This window comes from Anomaloglossus baeobatrachus, chromosome 5, assembly GCF_048569485.1.
Source record: "Anomaloglossus baeobatrachus isolate aAnoBae1 chromosome 5, aAnoBae1.hap1, whole genome shotgun sequence".
Lineage (NCBI taxonomy): Eukaryota > Metazoa > Chordata > Amphibia > Anura > Aromobatidae > Anomaloglossus > Anomaloglossus baeobatrachus.
The window spans coordinates 538,592,792-538,619,141 of NC_134357.1; the positions used below are offsets into that span (position 1 = coordinate 538,592,792).

At 47.5% G+C, this 26,350-nt stretch overlaps 1 protein-coding gene across 1 annotated transcript in view; it reads left to right on the forward strand.

The window, feature by feature from the left end:
• The window catches only part of LOC142312929 (uncharacterized), a 52,090-nt gene that overhangs the window by 6,230 nt on the left and 19,510 nt on the right, over positions 1–26,350 (forward strand). The window contains exons 2-8 of the mRNA XM_075351917.1: positions 8,575–8,714; positions 9,976–10,155; positions 10,238–10,361; positions 10,445–10,542; positions 10,740–10,830; positions 15,249–16,280; positions 17,132–17,289. Of these exons, the coding sequence (XP_075208032.1) occupies positions 8,637–8,714; positions 9,976–10,155; positions 10,238–10,361; positions 10,445–10,542; positions 10,740–10,830; positions 15,249–16,280; positions 17,132–17,289 (1,761 nt within the window). The 5' untranslated portion in view covers positions 8,575–8,636. The remainder of the gene's footprint in view (positions 1–8,574; positions 8,715–9,975; positions 10,156–10,237; positions 10,362–10,444; positions 10,543–10,739; positions 10,831–15,248; positions 16,281–17,131; positions 17,290–26,350) is intronic.

Below are 26,350 nucleotides of genomic sequence, written 5' to 3' on the forward strand. Positions count from 1 at the left end.
GAGCCCATGATGCCACTCTTCATAGGAGATTCAAATAGGAGAATAACTTGCAAGTGGCCACCTTAAATACCTTTTTTCATGATTGGATACACCTGCCTATGAAGTTCAAAGCTCAATGAGGATACAAAACCAATTTAGTGGTTTAGTAAGTCAGTTAAAAGTAGTTAGGAGTGTTCAAATCAAGAAATTGATAAGGGTGCCCATACTTTTGCACCTGTCAAATTTTGTTAAAATGCGGATTGCACATTTTCTGTTAGTACAATAAACCTCATTTCAATCCAGAAATATTACTCAGTCCATCAGTTATTAGATATATGAAACTGAAATAGCTGTTGCAAAAACCGAAATTGTTAAAAAGAAAAAAGGTTAACATTAATAGGGGTGCCCAAACTTTTTCATATGACTGTATATACTGTATGTATATGACATATGTACGTATGCCTGTATGTGTATGTCTCTGGGTATGCAAACGACACAGAGCAACACTTTGTAGTCCATAAATGTGTATTGGTATGGCTGACACTTGTGGTATCGTTCAGTCATAAAGTCTGTTGTCTGTAACTGCAAAGCAGCTAATCGACAGTTGTAATTAGCTCTCTGCTGTGAGTTTTAGGCTTAAAGGGAACCTGTCATCAGAAATTTTGCACTAAACCTAAAAGATTCCCCCTCTGGAGCTCCTGGGCTGCATTCTAGCAATGTTCCTGTTGTTTATGTGCCCCCTTTCTGACCAAAATAAAGACTTTGTAAAGTGGTACCTTTTTGTATTCAGATCTTGATAATGGTACATGGGGGCGGGCTCTCTGGTGTCCATTAATCTGCCTCCCTGTCGCTTTAGGCCGTCCCTCATCGCGCAATTTCAAAGAGGTGACGTGAGGTAAGCTGGCCAGTGCTTGCGCAGAACGGTGGAGGCGGCGGTGAAAGCGCGAGCACGAGATTATGGGCGGGTACTTGCTGATAAAAATCACTGCGCCGCCCATAATCTTGCGCATGCCCAAAACACGTCACCAGCGGTCACACTGCACATTGCAGTCCCGCGAGAGTGGCACGGCGCATGCACGAGATTATGGCCGCCCATAATCTTGCGCATGCGCCGTGCCACTCTCGCGGGACTGTGCAATGTGCACAGTGTGACCGCTGGTGACATGTTGCGCATGCGCGAGATTATGGGCGGCGCTGTGACTTTCATCAGCAACTACCCGCCCATAATCTCGTGCTCGCGCTTTCACCGCCGCCTCCACCGCCGCCTCCACCGTTCTGCGCAAGCGCTGGCCAGCTTACCTCACGTCACCTCTTTGAAATTGCGCGATGGGGGACGGCCTAAAGCGACAGGGAGGCAGACTAATGGACACCAGAGAGCCCGCCCCCATGTACCATTATCAAGATCAGAATACAAAAAGGTACCACTTTACAAAGTCTTTATTTTGGTCAGAAAGGGGGCACATAAACAACAGGAACATTGCTAGAATGCAGCCCAGGAGCTGCAGAGGGGGAATCTTTTAGGTTTAGTGCAAAATTTCTGATGACAGGTTCCCTTTAACCACATGCTATTTAATCTCCCAGCAGTTTACTGAAGTTACCATTTACAAATATTTACAGATACTAGTCTGTCTTTCTATGATTCCCTGCTATCTGACCCAATACTAGAATAATGCTCTGTTAGTCTGCCACTTCTGCCTCTATAGGGTACTTTACACGCTGCGATATCTGTACCGATATCGCTAGCGAGTGTACCCGCCCCCGTCGGTTGTGCGACACGGGCAAATTGCTGCCCGTGGTGCACAACATCGCTAACACCCATCACACGGACTTACCTTCTTTGCGACGTCGCTCTGGCCGGCAAACCGCCTCCTTTCTAAGGGGGCGGTTCGTGCGGCGTCACAGTGACGTCACATGGCAGCCGTCCAATAGCAGAGGAGGGGCGGAGATGAGCGGCCGGAACATGCCGCCCACCTCCTTCCTTCCTCATTGCCGATGGACGCAGTTAAGGAGATGTTCGTCGTTCCTGCGGTGTCACACACAGCGATGTGTGCTGCCGCAGGAACGACGAACAACATCGTACCTGCAGCAGCAACAATATTAAGGAAATGAACGACGTGTCAACGAGCAACGATTTTTAACGTTTTTGCGCTCATTGATCGTCGCTCATTGGTGTCACATGCTGCGATGTCGCTAACAGCGCCGGATGTGCGTCACTAACGACGTGACCCCGATGATATATCGTTAGCGATGTCGCAGCATGTAAAGCACCCTTTAGTTCTGCTACTCCTGACCCTGGCTATTTCTTGTCCTTGCTTAACTTCAGTCTTTGTTCTGCATCCCTCCTCTCTGGTTTTGACCAGGCTTGTCAGCTTTCTTTGCTAGGTCACTCCACTGGCCAGCAGTCACTTATGGACGTAACCCAGAAAACCCTGTAGTTAGTATAGATCTCTGTACAGGTATTAAAGGGTGAAGGCCAGTGTTCCTATGGGACCTACTAACTATAGTGACTTAACGGGAACCTGTCACCTAGAATATGCGTTCTGAGCTATCAGCAGACGCATGTGTGCCCTAATTACACCTCCCTACCCATCCTTGTGTTGTAAAATTGTGTAATATGAAAGTAATAAAAAACATTTTATTACCTTCATATTTCCTATGTAAATAGCAGTCACAGGGACACTGTTACGGGGGGGCCGGCAGATTAGGACCAGGGGGTATATATCCTAATCGCCAGTCGGGGCCCACCATGCTCCAGATGACAAAGGAGCTGCTGGCACCTGAGGGTTAGGCGGAGACTATAGAGCTGGATGGCTCTGAGATAACCCAGGAACTCTGGGAACCGGTCACGTGTGTTGGGACACGTCAGACCGGACGACAACCCGATTAGCGTTTTGGTGCACCTAGCGCTACACCAACCACGTGTGCAGGAAACACATCAGGCCGGGTGGTAACCAGGTAGCGTTGACCGGAAGACCGCCACGAAAGCGCCCTGTTGGCCACGTGTGTAGGACACGTCAGGCCGAGCGGTCCTCCGATTAGCGTTTCTGGCCACCTCTCGACTGGCCACGTGTGTGTAGGACACGTCAGGCCAGATGGGTACACCAGTAGCGTTGACCGGGAAGCCGAGGAGAATAAGGAACACCTTGTTAACTCCACAGGGGTCCTGAGGTACGCTGTCCGTGCGCGTAGGGGGCACAACCGGACAGGTGGCGCAGCAGGTGCGTTGTCCGTGTGCGTAGGGGGCACAATCGGACAGGTGGCGCAGCAGGTGCGTTGTCCGTGTGCGTAAGGGGCACAATCGGACAGGAAGCACAGCAGCCGCAGCCCAGTTAACGCCACTGGGCTGCTATAGCAAGACTGGAACGGCAGGAGGGAAGCACGGCGCCTGACCCTGATGTGCTGAGCCACGAATCTTGGCGTGACAGGCACCGTTCGCCTAACCCTACCTACCGCTTCCCAACATAGGCTTATGCCGCAATGAGGCTCTAACATGGAGGTGTGCTCTGACTGAGCAAAAGTGAAGACTGCGCACCTCCATGTTGTCTCCAGCCCCTTTTATAACCTGGGTCTGCCCCAAACCCAGGGTGGAACCACCAAGGTCCAATAGCAGAGTGCCATGTCATCAGTGACGTCACATGCGACCTATCCGAAACCGCCACGTCATTGATGACCTCATGGCAGCCACGCCCCAAACACTTCACCAGTCATCGTCTGACGACCAATACTGAGGTGCCAGATCATAGGGGCGGGCCTCTGCGAGCCAGTCCGGAGTTGCCACATCATCAGGACACCTGACACCCTCTGCCCTATCAGGGCCTGCCACCTCACGGACATGCTCAGTGAGGACCTTACCTGACCTAGCCTCTGGTGCACTAAGTGCCTGAGCATGCCCAGTAGCCTGAGCAACAGGCTCAGAAAGGAGACTATCAATTTGAGCATGCTCAGTAGGCACATCCCAGAACTTAGACACAGCACGAAGTCCAAGTACCTGTGCAAAGAGGCTGTTAGGGTTAATTGTGGGAGCATGCTCAGTAGCCTAAACTGAGGACTTAGTCTCAGACATAACACAATCAGGCTGAGCATGCTCACTAGGCAAAACACCGGGCTTAAACTCTGGCTGGGGTAAATCGGCGTACGCATGCGCACTAGCCGCCTCTCCACACTTAGACGTGGTGGAAGGAACAGCCAACTGGACGACCCGAGGCACGGCCAAGAACGGCAGCCGGCGCCTGGGCGCAACAGGAACCGCAGCAGGCTGCTTGCGGCTATGGCGGCGCCGGTTCGTAACAGTACCCCCCCCTCTAGCGGCCCTCCCACTCGAATGGTCTATAGTTGCCACAGATACCACTGAGCGACGGGCGGAAGATGGAGACATGCAGTGGGAGCTACAAGACTCGCTCCACCGCGTAATCACCCCAGACGACCAGTCGATATGTGGGGAATGTTGCTTCAACCAAGGAATACCCAGCAGAATATCATCTGCACCCTTAGGGAGAACCAGAAATGAAATGGTCTCCCTATGTCCAGATGACATGGCAAGGGTAATGGGCACTGTCCGCTGGTGAATTACCTTGGGCAACAAGGACCCATCCAATACACGGACTCTCACTGGCTTTGGCATTTGCACCAGTGGGATGGCATGCCGCCGGGCAAAAGAGGAGGAGATGAAACTATCCCCAGCACCTGTGTCCACACTTGCCCTTGTGGACCATGTTGACCCCTTAAACGAAATGGACGCGGGAAACGTCAGCCTAATGGATGATGCAGAGTCCAGTCTACCTTCAGCTATGGTCACCAATCGCGGTCGCTTACCCTGACACTTTGGGCAACGGTTGGCATAATGACCATACTGCCCACAAGCGAAACAGGAAATGCCCTTGTGACTCGAAGACCTAGCAACACCAACCCTAGCGATGTCCATAGGGACAGAGATGTCCTCTAAGGAAGGTGCAGTAGGAGAGACCATTACAGTGGCTGAACGACCCTCTGACCTGCGCTCCAGCTGACGTTCGGAGGTCCGCAGGTCAATGCGGGTAGCCAGAGTCATGAGGCCCTCAAGGGTAGTTGGTACCTCACGCGACGCTAATGCGTCCTTCACGTGCGAGGCTAATTTCCTCCAGAACAGTGGAATGAGAGTCCTCTCTGACCACCCCAGTTCTGCAGCAAGTGTCCTGAAACTCACAGCATATTGACTTGAGGAGGTACGCCCCTGCTCCAAAGTCAGTAGCTGTAGGGCCGAGTCGTGAGCGACCTGAGGCCCCAGGAACACTTGTCGCAAGGACTCCAAAAACTCCTTAGAGTCCTGTACTACGGGGTCATTCCTCTCCCACAATGGTGTAGCCCACTCCAGTGCTCTATCAGAGAGCAAGGAGATGATAAACCCCACCTTCGACCTCTCTGTAGGAAACCGTGCAGCCAACAGCTCTAGATGGACTGAGCACTGGTTCACGAATCCCCTACATGCCTTGCTGTTCCCCGTAAACTTGTTGGGCAGCGAGAGGTGAGGGAGGGTTGGAGTAGGCTTGGTGACTGACACCATTGCAGCCGCTTGAGCCACCACATCATCCATATCAGCAGCAAGAGCAGACTTCTCCAGAGACCTCACTCTGGCATCAAGCTGCAGCATGAACTGACGTAGCTGCTCCATCTCCGCCATGCCAGCCAGACCCTGGCGCAGTCTTACTGTTACGGGGGGGCCGGCAGATTAGGACCAGGGGGTATATATCCTAATCGCCAGTCGGGGCCCACCGTGCTCCAGATGACAAAGGAGCTGCTGGCACCTGAGGGTTAGGCGGAGACTATAGAGCTGGATGGCTCTGAGATAACCCAGGAACTCTGGGAACCGGTCACGTGTGTTGGGACACGTCAGACCGGACGACAACCCAATTAGCGTTTTGGTGCACCTAGCGCTACACCAACCACGTGTGCAGGAAACACGTCAGGCCGGGTGGTAACCAGGTAGCGTTGACCGGAAGACAGCCACGAAAGCGCCCTGTCGGCCACGTGTGAAGGACACGTCAGGCCGAGCGGTCCTCCGATTAACGTTTCTGGCCACCTCTTGACTGGCCACGTGTGTGTAGGACACGTCAGGCCAGATGGGTACACCAGTAGCGTTGACCGGGAAGCCGAGGAGGATAAGGAACACCCTGTTAACTCCACAGGGGTCCTGAGGTACTCTGTCCGTGCGCGTAGGGGGCACAACCGGACAGGTGGCGCAGCAGGTGCGTTGTCCGTGTGCGTAGGGGGCACAATCGGACAGGTGGCACAGCAGGTGCGTTGTCCGTGTGCGTAGGGGGCACAATCGGACAGGAGCACAGCAGCCGCAGCCCAGTTAACGCCACTGGGCTGCTATAGCAAGACTGGAACGGCAGGAGGGAAGCACGGCGCCTGACCCTGATGTGCTGAGCCACGAATCTTGGCGTGACAGGCACCGTTCGCCTAACCCTACCTACCGCTTCCCAACATAGGCTTATGCCGCAATGAGGCTCTAACATGGAGGTGTGCTCTGACTGAGCAAAAGTGAAGACTGCGCACCTCCATGTTGTCTCCAGCCCCTTTTATAACCTGGGTCCGCCCCAAACCCAGGGTGGAACCACCAAGGTCCAATAGCAGAGTGCCATGTCATCAGTGACGTCACATACGACCTATCCGGAACCGCCACGTCATTGATGACCTCATGGCAGCCACGCCCCAAACACTTCACCAGTCATCGTCTGACGACCAATACTGAGGTGCCAGATCATAGGGGCGGGCCTCTGCGAGCCAGTCCGGAGTTGCCACGTCATCAGGACACCTGACACCCTCTGCCCTATCAGGGCCTGCCACCTCACGGACATGCTCAGTGAGGTCCTTACCGGACCTAGCCTCTGGTGCACTAAGTGCCTGAGCATGCCCAGTAGCCTGAGCAACAGGCTCAGAAAGCAGACTAACAGTTTGAGCATGCTCAGTAGGCACATCCCAGAACTTAGACACAGCACGAAGTCCAAGTACCTGTGCAAAGAGGCTGTTAGGGTTAATTGTGGGAGCATGCTCAGTAGCCTGAACTGAGGACTTAGTCTCAGACATAACACAATCAGGCTGAGCATGCTCACTAGGCAAAACACCGGGCTTAAACTCTGGCTGGGGTAAATCGGCGCACGCATGCGCACTAGCCGCCTCTCCACACTTAGACGTGGTGGAAGGAACAGCCAACTGGACGACCCGAGGCACGGCCAAGAACGGCAGCCGGCGCCTGGGCGCAACAGGAACCGCAGCAGGCTGCTTGCGGCTATGGCGGCGCCGGTTCGTAACAGGCGGCGCCTTGCCCCTGCATACTTTCCGTGGTATCACGTCCCTGTGGGCGTGATATCATGGAGTCACATGAGCGACGTTCCCGTCTCTCATTCTATCCATCGCGCATTGTGGCAGGCTTCTTTTCCGGGTGTTCATGCGCCGGCTTCAGACGCGCACTGCACAAGGAGAACCAAGAAGAGAAGCCTGCCGCAATAGTGAGTGTAAACGCGCGCAGGATAGAATGAGCGACGGTGACGTCACTCATGTGACTCCATGGTATCATGCCCACAGAGACGTGATACAACAGAAAGTATGCAGGGGCAAGGCGCCGCCCCTGTGACCAAATACCCTGCTATTTACATAGGAAATATGAAGGTAATAAAACATTTTTTATTACTTTCATATTATACAATTTTATAACACAGGGATGGGTAGGGAGGTGTAATTAGGGCACACATGCATCTGCTGATAGGTCACAACACATATTCTAGGGACAGGTTCCCTTTAAGCAAAATTTGTCCTTGAAGCATTACTAGGAGCTACCAGGCCTTATTGTACAGCTTTCCTTAAGCCTGCTTTACACCTTTCAATTAAGCATACGATATTGTATGCGATGTGACAAGCACCCATTGTATGTGCGGCACGTTCAATTTGTTGACCGTGTCGCACAATTGATTAAAAGCTGTCACACGTACTTACCTCCCCATACGACCTCGATGTGGGCGGCAAGCATCCACTTCCTGGAGTGGGAGGGACGTTCGGCGTCACACCGACGTCACACGGCAGCCGGCCAATAGAAGCGGAGGGGCGGAGATGAGCGGGACGTAAACATCCCGCCCACCTCCTTCCGCATAGCCGGCGGGACGCAGGTAAGATCTGTTCATCGTGTCCGGGGTGTCACACACTGCGATGTGTGCTGTCTCGGGAACATTGAACAACCCAACGTGCAATTCTTAGGAAATGAACGACGTGTATGCGATGAACGGTTTTACGTTCAATCACAGTCGCACGTAGCTGTCACACGCTACAACACCACTAATGATGCCGGATGTGCGTCACTTATGACGTGACCCCGCCGACACATTGTTAGATATGTTGCAGAGTATAAAACCCGCTTTACACAAGTGCATGTGACTGATGGGAAAAGGCTGTACTCGGCTAGCTCCATCCAATAACCAAACTAGAACAAACATTCTATACAAAGTGAGAATACTATGGCTACATGTTATATTGCCTTACATCATCCCTTCATTATCTACAGTAATTATTTTATTACACAGGATTTTTTATAATGTTACATTGGCTCATCTTCTCCCCATTCAGGTTCCTACAATATCAGATCCTCGTTAGAGAGCTTAAATATTCTTCAGCTTGACCCACCCAGGATGGATAATGACAAGGTCAAGATGGCAGAGAGGATATTACATTTCACCCTAGAGATCCTCTTCCAGCTTACTGGAGAGGTGAGAGATTCTGATGACCTCACATTACATCATTCTTATCTATGGGAATAACAGATGTGTGCCGCCCCCACAGCAGTAGCAGCCGGGCTGCTCGGATCCGGATCCGCAGTGTGGCTCGAGGGATCCTCTGGACCCGGGGGTCACGTGGACACTCCAAATGAAAGGGGACGTATTTGTACGGAGTTTGCTGTAGTCAGTCTGTGACGCCACCCAAGGTGTGTGGTGAAGTGTGGCACCACCGCTGCTGTTGTGGGGCACCCGGTGGCGATGGGATGGCAGCTGGTTGTTAACCCCTCCGAGGGTAGGGATGGTTGCCCCGGGGCTGGTGACTCGGTGCGGGGGACGGTGATGGTCAGACAAGGGAGTCTTAGTTTACTCACGATAAAATAAATCAGGCAAGTCCAATGGTTAACCAAGGTGCTGGTGGCCGGCCGCCGCGGCCGAGTGTACTCTGGTCCCTCACCTGGGGTGATGGTCTGTGTCACTTTCCTCTGCACTGTATTGTGATGTGGTGGACTTTCTGGTGTGGAACACGGGAGTCTTCTCCCGGTACTTCTGTTGGGAGCCGTGCCTGCTGACGCTGACCCGTGGGATCTACTGGGCCCTGGAGGATGCCTCTCTGTGGGTGGTTGTCTGCTTTTGGGACTTTGGTTGGGCCAGGACCTGTAATCCTGCCCTCAATTGGTTAATTAGCTAGGCCGTTGGTTCCGGTCCTGGCTTCAGGGTCCAAGTACCTCCTCTGTGCACGGTTTCCGGGTCGGGTCTCCGGTGTCGGTACCGGCAGGCTCCAACCCTGCCCCGGTCCACCTCGGATCTCCGGCTGCCGTCTTCCCATCTCCTGACAGACATGCACCACCGTCTGCCACCTAGCCAATACACCGGGGCTCCAACCCCGGCGCCTCTCCTTCCTGAACTTGAGCTTCACCTCCTCACTACTCCGCTCCACCTGAACTACAACTTAGACTCCGACTTAACTCAACTCAACTGACTCTTTTCCCACCCCGGGTTCTCTAGACCCCCAGGTGGGCATTATCCATCCGCCTGGTCCCGCCCACTGGGGTGCCTTTCCTACCCTGGGTGGGGTGGGGGTGACTAGGATTTGGTTGGCAAGGTTTAACCCTGTGAGGGAAGGTGTTGTGCGAGGGCCTATTTTGTGTGACCACCTGGCGGTGCCAGGGCGTCACAGATAGACAGAACTGGAGAGGTGAGGACTCTGGAAATGTCTGTAGTGAGATTTATTAATGTGTTTCTCCATAATCAGGATTACAGAGTAGTGAAGAAGACCTCTAGTGAGCGCTGTCAGGACTATATGACTGAGGGACGGGGAAGACCCCTAAGCCCAATCATGGGGCCTTCACCACACCCCCTGAAACATGAGGACATCAATTACCAGAAGATCCTAGAACTCACCTACAAGATGATTGAGCTGCTGACTGGAGAGGTGACACTGCTGGGAATGCTGGGATATTATACAGTAACGCTATGAAGGGATCGGGGGATGACGGTATTATTATATGTGTCAGGTTCCTATAAGGTGTCAGGACATCACCGTCTATTTTTCCATGGAGGAGTGGGAGTATTTAGAAGAACACAAAGATCTGTACAAGGACGTCATGATGGAGGTTCCCCAGTCCCTCACATCACCAGGTAATAGACAGGACTAAATACACACAGCCTATAATTATCTATATGTAAATAATGAATACAGTCCCTGTATGTGTTTCCTCCAGTTCTATCCAGTAAGAGGACAACACCAGAGAGATGTCCCCGTCCTCTTCTCCCACAGGACTGTAAACAAGAAAATTGCAGTGTTCCTCAGGATCATCAGGTAGATGGAGAGAAGGTGCCATGAAATCTCCCTATGATGTGTAGACGGCTGTGAAGGTCTTGTGCTCAGTCTTGTTTTATCCTCCAGTATTATATGTTTTATACTTGTGTAATGAGAGCGGTGGAGATGGGAGGATTAGAGCTGATCATAGATATGACTTCTCCATCTGTCTGTGACTTTTACAATAATTGTTTCAGGCTGAAGATCTGACCCTTATTAATACCACAGAGACATATGTGAGGGGTGATGAGTGGTGTAAAGAGGAGATTCCTACATATGACTATGCAGGTGAGTAGTGACCACTAAATGCAGTGAATTCACAGATTCATCTCAGTCACCGGCTGCTACAATTCTGTTTTGATAATTTATGCTCTGAGGACTCACGGTAAACTTGTTCACTTAACTTTAACTTCCAGTGGTGAAAGGACCATTGTGTCTAATGAAATAGTCAGTATATACCCAAATAACAGATTGTTAAGCTCAATCATTGAGTTTGGTTGCTCTTAATGTCTACATTGGCAGATCCTCTGAGCTATGGGATTGGCTGCACCAGTGGGGATACAATGTATTGCAGGGAGGGTATGTTTCGGCCAAATTTTTTAAATCTAAGGCTACTTTCATACTTGCGTTGGACGGCTTCCGTAGCATTGCGTTGTGTGACGGATGCAACGGATGCGTTGCATATAGTGGCACAACGCAATGCTACGGATCGTACAAAATAACGGAAAGCGTTATTTATTTATTTATTTTCTTCTTTACAGTACTGGCAGCCGACTATTGTGAACGATCAGCTGATCGCTCTTAATAGCCGGCGGCCGAGCGCTCTCACATGCCGGCGGCCGAACGCTCAGCTGAGCGCTATAACATGCCGGCGGCCGGGCGATCAGCTGAGTGCCCTGACATGCTGGCGGCCGAGAGCTCAGCTGAGTGCACTGACATGCCGGCGACCGAGCGCTCAGCTGAGTGCCCTGACATGCCGGTGGCTGAGCGCTCAGCTGAGTGCACTGACATGCCGGCGGCCGAGCGCTCAGCTGAGTGCCCTGACATGCCGGCGGCCGAGCGCTCAGCTGAGTGCCCTGACATGCCGGTGGCCGAGCGCTCAGCTGAGTGCACTGACATGCCGGCGGCCGGGCGATCAGCTGAGTGCACTGACATGCCGGCGGCCGGGCGATCAGCTGAGTGCACTGACATGCCGGCGGCCAGGCGATCAGCTGAGTGCCCTGACATGCCAGCGGCCGAGCACTCAGCTGAGTGCACTGACATGCCGGCGGCCGGGCGATCAGCTGAGTGCACTGACATGCCGGCGGCCAGGCGATCAGCTGAGTGCCCTGACATGCCGGCGGCCAGGCGATCAGCTGAGTGCACTGACATGCCGGCGGCCAGGCGATCAGCTGAGTGCCCTGACATGTTGGCGGCCGAGCACTCAGCTGAGTGCACTGACATGCCGGCGGCCGGGCGATCAGCTGAGTGCCCTGACATGCCGGCGGTCGAGCACTCAGCTGAGTGCACTGACATGCCGGCGGCCGGGCGATCAGCTGAGTGCCCTGACATGCCGGCGGTCGAGCGCTCAGCTGAGTGCCCTGACATGCCGGCGGCCGAGCGCTCAGCTGAACGTTCGGCCACCGAGAAATAAAATAAAGTTTGTGATAAAAAAAAAAGAGCATGCGCAGTGAAAAATAAAGGTTTCCGCTGCTCAAAAAAAGTATAAAAATAACGACGCTGCGTCGTCCAGCGGATGCAATGCTGACACTTGCGTTACAGTGCGTCGTCCATACAAGTCTATGCAGTGCGTTAATGGACTGCGCTATTCTCCACAGTGACGGACTCCGCTGAACGCAAGTGTGAAAGTACCCTGAGCTGTCACTTTATGTGGTAATAACTCTGAAATGCTTCAAAATATCCCAGTGATTCTTAGATTTTGGGGTTTTTTAGTTTTTTGTGACACATTGCACTTTGTTATGTACTTTATGTATATGGTAAATTTAGGTTAATATGTTTTTTGTTCATTTGTGAAAATATCAGAATTTTGTCAAAAATGTTGAAAAATTTTGCAATTTTCAAACTTTAAATTTTTATATTCTTACATGCTGATATGATCCGGTGCCACCGATGCCGGAAACGGCCTGCTGCGGTTTCTAATCTGCTTGGGACTCTGATTCTGTCATTCTCATGTTGTTCAGCTGGCTTCTCTGGCCTCTGCGTCTAAGTGTGGAGTCTCGTCTACTGAGCATGCGCGGTGTGAACTCCCACGGCCAGAGGGAGTTTCATGAGTACCCCACGGCATGTGTGCAGGCTGAATTGCCAGCACTGATTTCTAAGTCCCGTAAATCCTCTATGGAGCACACTCAGGCTGTCAGTGGTCAACCAAAGACTTAAGGGTGCTTTACACGCTGCAACATCGCTATCAATTGTTAGCGATGTCGTGCGCGATAGCACCCGCCCTCCGTCGTTGGTGCGATATGTGGTGATTGCTGCCTTAGCAAACATTATCGCTACGGCAGCGTCACACGCACATACCTTTGCAGTGACGTCGCTGTGACCGCCGAACAATCCCTCCTTCAAGGGGGAGGTGCGTTCGGCGTCATAGTGACGTCACTGCGGCGTCACTAAGCGGCCGTCCAATAGCAGAGGAGGGGTGGAGATGAGCGGCCGGAACATGCTGCCCACCTTCTTCCTTCCTCATTGCCGGTGGACGCAGGTAAGGAGATGTTTGTCATTCCTGCGGTGTCACTCATAGCGATGTGTGATGCCGCAGGAACGACGAACAACATCGTACCTGCAGCAGCAACGATATTATGGAAATGAACGACGTGTCAATGAGCAACAATTTTTCACGTTTTTGCGCTCGTTGATCGTCGCTCATTGGTGTCACACGCAGCAATGTCGCTAATGGCGCTGGATATGCGTCACTAACGACGTGACCCCGACGATATATCGTTAGCAATGTCGCAGCGTATAAAGCACCCTTAAGTCTGGAAATCTGCTCACTGAGCATATGCGAGCAGTTTCCACTCTCTCTGTGGCTAAGTCCGGAAAGGACTCTACTGAGCATGTCCGTGACATGGCAGGTCCTGTTTTGCTCTCCTTTGTCAGCTGTCCTGCTGAGGTGTCTTTTGCTGATTTGCCGTCGGACGCCTACCCTGATGACTATGCCTTTCAGGATTGGTCATCTGATGACTACTGACGCTTTCGTTTGGGGTGGAGCTGAGGTTATTTAAGGCTCCCACCGTCGCACATGGGTGCGTACTTATCCCATATGTGGTTGTATACCATTATTTGCACATACGGCAGCGATGAGATGGGTAGGAGCGCTACTTGACTTTTAGAACACATATTTCATTATCTATTGTGAGCTTCATTTGCCAAGCTCCTAAGGTGTCAGATCAGCAGAAAGCCCCACAAGTGACCCCATATCAAAAAATTCACTGCTTAAAGAACTCATCTAGGGGTGTGGCGAGTATTTTCATAGCCCCCGTTCGTTATCCAATTTTATAACATTGGTAATTGGGAAATGGAAACATAACATTTTAGTGGAAAAATTTAATTTTTTTTTTTTAGCTGGAAATTTGTCAGTTACATAAGGTAGGTGAAACTGGACCCCACTATTTATTGTTCAATTTCTCCCGAACACGGTGATGCCCTATATGTCATCATAAACTACTGTTTACCACATGGCAGTGCTGAGCAGAAAGGAGCGATATTTGGATTTTGGAGAACAGATTTTGCTAGCATAGTTTGCGGGTGACATTTACAGAGCCCCTAAGGTGCCACAACAGCAGAAACAAAAACAAAAGTAAACCTATTGTAGAAATTGCACCTTTCTATGAATTCATCTTTGGCTGTAGTGACTATTTTCTAACATCCACTCCATGATTACTAAAGAATTGCAAATATGGCAGACTAGTCCCAATACATTGTGCCAAACTTGTGCTTTTGGCAATATGCACCCCGTAAATTGTTAATTGGGCTTCCCCACTACAACAATAATGCCACATATAGAACTGCTGGATATGCTTTTGTAGTTATGTTGGTTTTTCGGTTGCAGCCTGTTCACATTTGTGGAAGCTGGTGGTCAGATTTCTGTTGTAGTTGTAGTGCATTTGTTCTGACCTAGCACTCCGCGCCATAGCCAGGGTGTGTCCACCATCTTATTTATCCAGGGACCTATCTGTCCAGCCACGCAGATTGTTAATCGCACATAGAGGCATTTACAGTTAGGTTCCTGATGTGAGATTACCTTGTTGAGGTTATCGGAATCACATGGATTGGCCAATACATAAGCTAAAACTCTCTTTTGTCAATATTTCCAAAGCAGTAATGCAATGACTATGTCTTTTTACTCATTTTTCACATTGGCTATGTATTTTTCTCCTTTCTCTAATATTCTTATAGCAGTAATGCAATGCCAATGTATCCTTACATTATTGAGTGCAATGCTTTTGTAGTTATGTTGTTCTTTCAGTTTCCGTCTGTTCACATTTGTGGAAGCTGCTGGTCAGTTTTCTGATATACTTGTATAGCCTCTAAAATGGCAGAACGGCCATAGTCTACGGTTAGATTGTGGACTATTTTTTTTTTATCTTAGTTGACAACTTGAATTTTGCTACATAATTTGTCATATTTATGGATATTTTATATCAAAATATTGTAAATATATAATTTTAAGATTTTTTTTGTTAAAAAATTATTTGTTTTATTCTTGGCAGATGACTGTACCAGGGGATCAAAGGGACTTCTGACATCTTTAATGTTTAAATCAGATGACATTGATAATTCAACGGATAGAAATGAATGGCATGCCACTATCAGAGATATTTCACCGTTTCTTCAAAGGAAAGATCCGTTATCTGATTCATTTAAACCGGTCCAACCTTCTGATTTATCACAGACTGTTATGAAAAACAAAAATTATACAATGGATATTAAATATCAAAGTACTCTAACGGGAAATAAGCCATTTTCGTGTTCAGAATGTGGCAAATGTTTCTCTCTTAAAACTTCTTTTGTTATACATCAACAAATTCACACACTGGAGAAAAAAAAATCATCTTCAGACTATGGGAAATACTTTAATCAAGAATATGATTTTATTAAGCATCAGAGAAGTCACACAGGGGAGAAAACATTTTTATGTTCGGAATGTGGGAAATATTTTACAAGTAAATCAAATCTTGTTATTCATAAGAGAATTCACACGGGGGTGAAGCCTTTTTCATGCCCAGAATGTGGTAAATGTTTTACTCAGATACCACATCTTCTTCAACATCACAAAATTCATACAGGGGAAAAGCCATTTTCCTGTTTAGAATGTGGGAAATGCTTTACAAAAAAATCAAATGTTGTTAAACACCAGCGAATTCACACAGGCGAGAAGCCTTTTTCATGTCTAGAATGTGGGAGAAGGTTTTCAGATAAATCAAATCTTCTTACGCATAAGAGAAGTCACACAGGGGAGAAGCCATATGCATGTTCAGAATGTAGGAAATGTTTTACAGAAAAGGCAAATCTTGTTACTCATCAGAGAAGTCACACAGGGGAGAAGCCATATGTATGTCCAGAATGTGGGAAATCTTTTACACACAAATCACATCTTCTTAGACATCTAAGAATTCACACAGGGGTGAAGCCATATTCATGTTCAGAATGTGGGAAGTCTTTTACCCACAAATCCCATCTTGTTAGACATCAAAGAACTCACACAAGAAAGAAGCTAATATCATACCTAGAAGGTGAGAAATGTCTTACTTGAAAATCATACTTTGTTGTTAATGAAAAATCTCATATGGAAGGAAACCATATATTTTATTGACAAACCATACAAGAAAACCATATAATAGAGACAGTCAACGCAAAGTCAAATAAATAAACAATAAAAGGGAAAGCAATTTGCATTTTACATTGTAATTAAAATATATGCCGGTACTAATTGACATCTGTTATCCAAAAAGCAGATAAAAAGCAATATTTAATGTGCATTGAATATTTCACAGTTATACAAGGGGCTGCTGATAAGTCTTTGGCTTTGTGATTTTTTTTGTTTCTACGGTAACGAATGTCACAACACATAAAAGCCTTGTGTCTAATATATGTTTTCAAAATTTTGTTTTTGTTGCTTATGGCAACAGTGTTCTACACACACGGGAAAACAAAATAGCAGAGTCTAATGCAATATTCACAGCAACTGAAAGCAGTGATAAAATTCTTGTTTCTGCAAGGAAAGTCAACGAAGGATATTTATAGTGATATGTCGCAGACATTGGGGGATCAATGTCCTTCATATTCAACAGTTAAGAACTGGGTTGCCAAATTTAAAACAAGCCACTTCAGCACCAATGATGAGGAATGTCCTGGACGACCAAGAGTGGTTGTTGTTCCAAAGATCGTCAATGCTGTGCACAACCTCATACTGGAGAATCAATGAATTTCAGCTAAAGCAATAACAGACATCATGGGGATTTCCCATGAACCTGTTTGTGTCATTATCCATGAACATTTGGACATGAGGAAGCTATCTGCAAAGTGGGTCCCCAAATGTTTGACAACAGATCAGAGAAGCATGTGAGTGAAAACTTCCCGGAACATTTATCAGCATTCCGGACTGATAAGGACTTCCTGGATCAACTAGTCACTAATAATGAGACCTGGATTTCTTTGTATGACCCTGAAAACAAGGATCAGTCAAAAGAGTGGAGGAACTGTGGTTCTCCTAGTCCAAAGACGTTCCGGGTGCAGAAATCAGCCACTAAGGTGATGGTGTCTGTGTTCTGGGATAAGGAGGGCGTGCTGCTAGTGGACTACCTTCAAAAGGGTTCCACCATCAATGCAAGGTATTATATTGAACTTTTGGACCAATTGAAGGCAGCTCTGAAGTCCAAAAGGCGCGGCAAGCTGTCCAAAGGAATCTTGTCCTTGCAGGACAACACCTCCGCTCACACTGCACAAGCGACAACGGCAATACTGGCAGAGCTGGGCTTCCAGCTGGTTGACCACCCCCCTTTTCACCAGATCTAGCTCCCTCCGACTATCATATGTTTCCAAACCTGAATAGACATCACAAGAGTACCAAATTTCACACCATTTCTGATGCCATGTCTGCTATGGATGCCTGGTTGAGGCAAAACCTAAATCCTTCTTTTTGCTAGGCTTACACAACTTGGAATACCGATGTAAGAAGTGTGTTGACATCAGTGGAGAGTATGTGGAATAAATGTAACGTTTCATCATCCTATCTCGTTTCTTTCTGGGTAAAGCCAAAGACTTTTCAGCAGCCCCTCGTGTATATATATATATATATATCTATATATATATATATATTTATATATACGCTATGGCCCTGATTCATCAAGGTCAGCGATGTTAACACCTGTCTTGATGACTGGATTTGTTGGAGTCAGGCGCTACTGATTCCATGCCTCTTAATGAATCAAGAATGTCTGAAAATTGGCATGCATCTCTGTGCACCTTGCCACAAATCTTACTCTAGTCAGGGACTGGAGTAAAAACTTCTGACGTAAGGAATGTGATAGCTCATCTAATTCTTGTCACATCCCCTTCTGATCTCCATCCATTTTGGCAGAGCTGGGCAAAATTAAAAAAATCGATTTGGTAGGTTGCAATATGTTTCCGCAAAGTGGAGAATTTTGTGACTTTTCAAAGCAATTTATGCCAGAATTCTGGTGTAATCACTCCGATGAATCAGGGACTATATGTGCAAGAATATTGAGACACATCTTTTAATCCATTCACGACCTTGGACGTACTGGTACATATCAAAAGTATACCACAAAAGTAGTAGAAGGAAAGAATCCAGCAATCAACAAACCATGAAATAAACCCTTTTTTAAAATATCATTTCTTTATTAGTCAACTCACTAAAATAACTGTCAGTGCAGTCACATAAAAATAGCCACTAAAAGGTGGATGAATGGTGAGCGGGACAAGTGCGCCAAATATCGGTATTAGAGATATTGGTTGGGCGGGGGTGGGGGTAGGCTGATGCTCGTCCTATGGATTCCCCCTACCTACCAGCGGAGTGTAAACACCGTAACACTCGGTGTCCCCGCTCCTCGGCGGCTGTCCCTCACTGACCCTCCACTCCACAATACACTACCACCATCACCATAAATCGTGTACGTGAGAAGTGCAGGTCATGTTGTCGGGTAACTACTCTCTAAAGTCAATAAATATCATTCAAGTTAGTTACACCAACTGGAAAGTTCAGATAGAATAACTCCCTTCAGGAGAAAATCATATACTTACATCCCATAAATGCTAATGCACATCTATTCAGAGGCCTACAATACCTCAATGCCTGCACACGTACTGGTACATCAAAGGTTGTGTCCGTCCCATTAATGCGGGATCTGACCAGCCAACATGTGTAGCTAACAGGCGCGAGTGGATTGGAGATACACCGCTCCTGTTCACCAGTTAAATCCCACTGGCTATCAATCTCAAACAGTATTATTTAAAGCACGTTGGCAGAGATCTCGTCATTCCCTGCCTCCATAAGCAGCCCCAAGACGTGATCACAGGGTGCCGATGGGTTGTCATGATAGCGAGGGGGGGGGGGAGGGGAGTCAGCTCATGACCTCCATCACTGTCATCACCTAGTTCCTGTGAACGCAAGTGCTCAGATCAGCATTTCTGCTGTTCAGAGTAGTGCTGAAGCATCGCTCCGAACAGCAGAAGCAATTGAAGTGTATGAGCTTCAAGTCACATAAGGGACTAGTGAAAAAAATATGTGTAAAATAAAATTTAAAAAAAAAATATTAACAAAAAACCCCAAATCACTCCCCTTTTGTCCCATTGAAATTAAAACAATAAATAAAAAAAATACACATATTTAGTATTGCGGCGTGTGTGTGACAGAATGGTTTTGTCATAGCATGTCCATGTCGTAGCAAGTCAGATCATGAAATTCTTCTCAAAATATTCCAAAATGAACTGTAAAGCATTTGTGGAGGAAGGAGAATACTATGGACTCCTAATGCTGCTGTAGTCCAAGACATTTTAGAGATTTGTATGTGATTTGTTAACGAGTGACAGGGAATACTAGGTCGATCTTTGTGCGAATGCCTATAAAAGGTACATGAAGAATGTAAATATAATGCTTCCTTACAGTGTCTGTTGATTTAATGTTTGTGCAAAGTGTGTTGGAATGAAGAAATTTGTAAAATTGGTTTAAAATAAAATTATCATCTGTGTACACAGAAATGAAGCCCCCGACTTATGTTATGTTACATTACTGGAGCATAATGGTATCATTTGTAATATATAGTAGAAACAGTGTGAATATTGTACATACAGTATTTTCATGTTTCTTTTATGTTTCCATTTCATTTTTATTTGGTTTTGAAAAGTGTTAAGGTAACATACAAACAAAACGAAAAAATAAAAGTCAAATGCTTGTTCGAGGTTACAAAATATTGGAATATTAAAGGGAACCTGTCACCAGATTTTTCCCTATGCAACTAAAACCACCACCTTCTACAGCTCCTCGGCTGCATTCTATGAAGGTGTGCCTTGTATCTGGCCCCCTTTTCAGACCGCAAAAACAACTTTATAAATATTACCTTTTCGTATGTAAAGTTTTGTGCGTGACCTCACCAGAGTCATGCTAGTACCCGCCCATAATCTCGTGCCTGAGCAAATACATCCCGGGCGCGCACGAGGGATAGTTTGCGCAGAGGCCCGTGCTAGTGGCCTACGATAACGGCGCATGCGCGAGAATTCGGCACAGCGTGGAGGATGACGGGGCCGTCGTCATCAATTCAAATCAACACAGGGGATGGCGTACAGCGGCAGGAGGTGGGAACAAAGGAGAAAGAGAGCCCGTCCTATAGGCCCTACTAAAAAATGTACATACGAAAAGGTAATATTTATAAAGTTGTTTTTGCGGTCTGAAAAGGGGGCCAGATACAAGGCACAACTTCATAGAATGCAGCTGAGGAGCCGTAGAAGGTGGTAGTTTTAGTTGCATAGGGAAACATCTGGTGACAGGTTCCCTTTAAAGAAAATTGCACAAATTAAAGGAATTGGACTCTTAGAAACCAATTATGTCATATGACATACAGTGCCTACAAGTAGTATTCAACCCCCTGCAGATTTAGCAGGTTTGATAAGATGCAAATAAGTTAGAGCCTGCAAACTTCAAACAAAAGCAGGATTTATTAACAGATGCATAAATCTTACAAACCAACAAGTTATGTTGCTCAGTTAATTTTTAATAAATTTTCAACATAAAAGTGTGGGTCAATTATTATTCAACCCCTAGGTTTAATATTTTGTGGAATAACCCTTGTTTGCAATTACAGCTAATAATCGTCTTTTATAAGACCTGATCAGGCCGGCACAGGACTCTGGAGTTATCTTGACCCACTCCTCCATGCAGATCTTCTCCAAGTTATCTAGGTTCTTTGGGTGTCTCATGTGGACTTTAATCTTGAGCTCCTTCCACAAGTTTTCAATTGGGTTAAGGTCAGGAGACTGACTAGACCACTGCAACACCTTGATTTTTTCCCTCTTGAACCAAGCCTTTGTTTTCTTGTCTGTGTGCTTTGGGTCATTGTCTTGTTGGAAGATGAAATGCCGACCCATCTTAAGATCCTTGATGGAGGAGCGGAGGTTCTTGGCCAAAATCTCCAGGTAGGCCGTGCTATCCATCTTCCCATGGATGCGGACCAGATGGCCAGGCTCCTTGGCTGAGAAACAGCCCCACAGCATGATGCTGCCACCACCATGCTTGACTGTAGGGATGGTATTCTTGGGGTCGTATGCAGTGCCATCCAGTCTCCAAACGTCACGTGTGTGGTTGGCACCAAAGATCTCGATCTTGGTCTCATCAGACTAGAGAACCTTGAACCAGTCTGTCTCAGAGTCTTCCAAGTGATCATGAGCAAACTGTAGACGAGCCTTGACATGACGCTTTGAAAGTAAAGGTACCTTATGGGCTCGTCTGGAACGGAGACCATTGCGGTGGAGTACGTTACTTATGGTATTGCCTCAAACCAATGTACCCACTGCCATGAGATCTTCCCGGAGCTCCTTCCTTGTTGTCCTTGGGTAAGCCTTGACACTTCGAACAAGCCTGGCCTCGGCACGGGAGGAAACTTTCAAAGGCTGTCCAGGCCGTGGAAGGCTAACAGTAGTTCCATAAGCCTTCCACTTCCGGATGATTCTCCCAACAGTGGAGACAGGTAGGCCCAACTCCTTGGAAAGGGTTTTGTACCCCTTGCCAGCTTTGTGACCCTCCACGATCTTGTCTCTGATGGCCTTGGAATGCTCCTTTGTCTTTCCCATGTTGACCATGTATGAGTGCTGTTCACAAGATTGGGGAGGGTCTTAATTAGTCCGAAAAGGCTGGAAAAAGAGATAATTAATCCAAACATGTGAAGCTCATTATTCTTTGTGCCTGAAATACTTCTTAATACTTTAGGGGAACCAAACAGAATTCTGGTGGTCTGAGGGGTTGAATAATAAATGACACTCTGAATAAACTTTTCACAATTTAAAAAAAAAAAAAAAAAAAGAAATAACATTCTTTTTTGCTGCAGTGCATTTCACACATCCAGGATGATCTACAGTCCAAATGTCACAATGCCAAGTTAATTCCGAATGTGTAAACCTGCTAAATCTGCAGGGGGTTGAATACTACTTGTAGGCACTGTATATGAGGATTGCTCGAGTATATCATCCCCAGACAATAAGATATACTGTGCTTCCTCTAAAATAAAACAGGTTCTTATATTCTTTTCCACTAGTGCTTATTTTCAGGGGGTGTGTAATATTTGCCTCCTGTATTAGTGCCCGAGGATCGCACCACAATCCATGGTATCTCTCCTGAGTTGAGAGTGACAGCTGCATAGACATACACTCTTAGATTAGGAGTGCCACCGATGATTGCGGTGAGCAAGAGCATGGCTAATTAAGAGAATTATTATTATAGCGCCATTTGTTCTATGGCGCTTTACAATCTATACAATGTACAGTAGAACCTTGGATTACGACCATAATTCATTCCGGGAGTGTGATCTTAAACCAAGTTACTCCTATATCAAAGCAAATTTTCCCACAGGAAATAATTGAAACGCAGACAATTTGTTCCACAACCCAAAAATATTTACTGTATTTATACAAATTTATTAAAGCAATACAAAATAATGTACTGTATTCATATACAATTATTACAGTACACTAATACAAAATACTGTACAGTAAAAACATAAAACAAATTAAACTGCACGTTAGCTTTGCGGGAGATACACTAGAGAGAGAAAAAAAGATGTATAAATATGACAACCTTTATTCTAGTTAAACACATATGAAACACACCCCAAATCTATTCTCCCCAAAATAACGCCAGAGCAAAGCCAAATGTGGAGTATTAATACTGCACAGGCAATTAGATTACAGTACAAGTAATGTGCTGTACTGGTTAGCAGAAAGAAATATTGCATCCACAAATGCAAATTGATAGACATGCTATATAGTTTATACTGTACTGTACAATAGTATATTGTATATAGTGTACAGTGCATATGTACAGAAAGTTACCTCCAGAGCAGGTCAGAGCGTGGTGAAAGGACAGAACGGGAAGAGTGCAGTGAGTATTTGCTCTTCTTGCAAAGCATTGCTCTTAAACCAAGTTACACATTTTTAAAAAGCTTGGCTTGTCTTGCAAAACTGTCTCAAACCAAGTTACTCTAAAGGGGGCTTTACACGGTAGCGATATCGCTAGAAATTTATTGCGATAGCGAGCGTGTAAGTACCCTCCCCCGTCGCGCATGCGATTGTTTGTGATCGCTGCCGTAGCGAACATTATCGCTACGGTAGCGTCACACGTACTTACCTGGTCGGCGGCGTCGCTGTGACTGCCGAACAATCCCTCCTTCAAGGGGGAGGGACGTTCGGCATCACAGCGACGTCACCGCAGCGGCCGGCCAATCAAAGCGGAGGGGCGGAGCTGAGCGTGATGTAAACATCCCGCCCACCTCTTCCTTCCGCATTGGGGCCGGCGGCAGGTAAGGAGACGTTCCTCGCTCATGCGGTGTCACACATAGCGATGTGTGCTGCCGCATGAGCGATGAATCACAACGCTAAACAACCCTTACCGATTTTTGAGTTTGGGACGACCTCTCCATGGTGAACGATTTTCACCATTTTTGAGGTCGCTTAAGGTCGCTGGTAAGTATCACACACTGCGATATCGTTAATGACGCCGGATGTGCGTCACTAACAATGTGACTCCGACGATCAAACATTAACGATATCGTAGCGTGTAAAGCCCCCTTTAGTCCAAGGTTCCACTGTATATGTAATCTATATAAGATGTGAGAAGTTCAACGGCTACATTATTAATGGCCGGTATGTACCACGTAAGTGGTGTGATCCTGAGGAGTGCTTGTACTTTTAGTGCCACAAATGTTTGTTGTAGTATTCACAGGGTCAGGATCACAGGTGGCTGGAGAGATGAATGGGTATGGCCACCTACATACCCCACCAATGGGTGTGTTTGACATGTGTCTGACAAGTCACATGAGAGATTTAATGGAGTCTGTTATTTGGCACATGGATAGACTGCAGCCAGCAGGGATAGTGCTGGGCTGAAGAAAGCAGCCTCTGGTAGAGGTCCTGTGTAGAGACTGACAGGAGTCATTATATCGAGGGCTGCAATGTCCTGGAGAGAAACCTGTGGTCAAGGTAAACATCTTGGAAGCAGTGTGTGAATACTGGACAGGATCGGTGGGATGCCACAGTTAAACGGACTTTAATACCATGTATGTTCCTTTAAGCCGGATGAGGCTTAATGTTTATCTTGGAAGAGCGGTTTATGTGCCTGTTTAAATAAACTTGCTGGTCTTCTTAAAGAGACAGTATTCCTGAGTCTACCTTGCATCACAGCAAAGTGATTAAAAACCCCATTATACAGAGTGTGAACTGTGCGCAACCTTTTGGATGAAATTTCTTGCCAGGTTCTCCTTCACATAATCAGACATGGCTGGATTCTACCAGTTACATGGTCTAGATACGGCCTCGAGGAAGAGAGGACCCTGGAAGCAAGTCAATTGGGAAGTCATACAGCCTATGTGGAGGCAACATCTCCACCTCCGTTTTGTTGAAGACATCAGCGTAAGACAAGTAGCAGAGGAGGCAAGCCTGGAAGGCTAGATGGTTTCACAGGAGGCCGAACTGATCGTACTCGTACTGAGTTGAGACACCCTTCATGACAAGATTGACCGCAGTCCAGAACAGGTTCATAAGTACGGAGCCAAGGCAGTCCCAGAAGGAGAGGGTGTGGCAGGTTTGGATGCACCAGAAAGGTGATTTTCTCTTTCTGTAACATCCTGCCCCGTAGTTTCAATTGTTAGGTAGCAAGGGGTATGGACTTGGATAGATCCCTTCCATCGACAGATAAGGAAGTACTTTGCAGTCATTGAACTGGAATCTGATACTTCTCCACGAAATCCTGCTGAACTGGAGTCCAAGTGAGGCAAGAGGGAATTGGATATCTCCACACGACACGGGCACAGGCAGAGTCAGTGGAAGGGCAAAGTTAACCTCACCTAGGCAGCCTCCCCAACAGACTCTAGATTTAAAGGTTTCCTGGCCTCATGGACAAGAATGAAGGAGATATTCCTCGCTTCTGCAGTAAAGCACAGTTAATGTGATGACTGTCACAAGGTGTGGTGCTAGACACACTTGTATACAGTAAATGGAGAGGTAGTCAGATAGGCCGAGATCATAAACCAGGAGGGCATGACAGTACATGGGGCAGAGAGAGATGAGGTTAAGATACAAGCAGAAGATCAGGATTCAAGCAGAGCACGTACAAAATACAGGGAGCAGGCGGGGAAATGGTCAGGAGGAAGTCCGAGGTCAGAAGCCAGGAAGTCACAACAGAAACAGAGGAGGACAGGCAGAGACAGGTAAACAACAGACTAGAGTCGAGAGACCAAGACCAGAACACTGAGCACCACGGGAGCCAACAGCACAACCGTAAATATGAAGTACGACTGAGCTAACATGTTCCCTAATGAAGCAAAGCAATCACTGGGAATTAGGCTGGGGCCACACGGGCACTACTGCGATCCACTTGCGTGACACTCGGCTCGTGCTGGCAGTACAGCAGAGCCGAGTGTCATGCATGTGTCCTTGCAACTGAGGTCCGTTCGTGCGAGCAGACCTCAGCTGCGGGGGGCGGGCCAGCACTCAGGAGGGGAGGGAGGGATTTATCTCCCCCTCTCCTGCGTAGCCGGCTATTGCCATTCTCGCACTGCACTAGCGGTACACCGGTGTACCGCGAGTGCAGTGCGATTTTTCTCTCGCCCCATTCACTTGAATGGGTGCGAGAGAAATAGTCTCGGATTACAATCGCAGCATGCTGCGATTGTTTTCTCAGTCCGATTAGGGCTGAGAAAGTAATCGCTCATGTGTGCTGACACACAGGCTAGAATTGGTCCGAGTGGAATGCGATGTTTTATCGCACTCCACTCGCACTGTTTTTCTCGCCGTGTGGCTTAGCCCTTAGAAGCATCTGTGAGAGCACCTCCCAGGACCAGCATGAAACCTAGTGCTGTGAAACAACCATAAAAATAGCAACAATAAAAGGAATAAATATCCTCCAAAAATTAAGCATTACTTACAGCAAAGAAGGGCAGTAGGTGTACATTGCCCAGGCCAAAAACTAGTACTCTAGTAGGATGCAGCTAAGCCCCCCACTAAGTGGAGGCATCACAGGTGCAAGAGGAGCAAATCAGACACACACTTCCAAAAAATGGATAGGGGCGGTCGCTGGATGATAAAACTG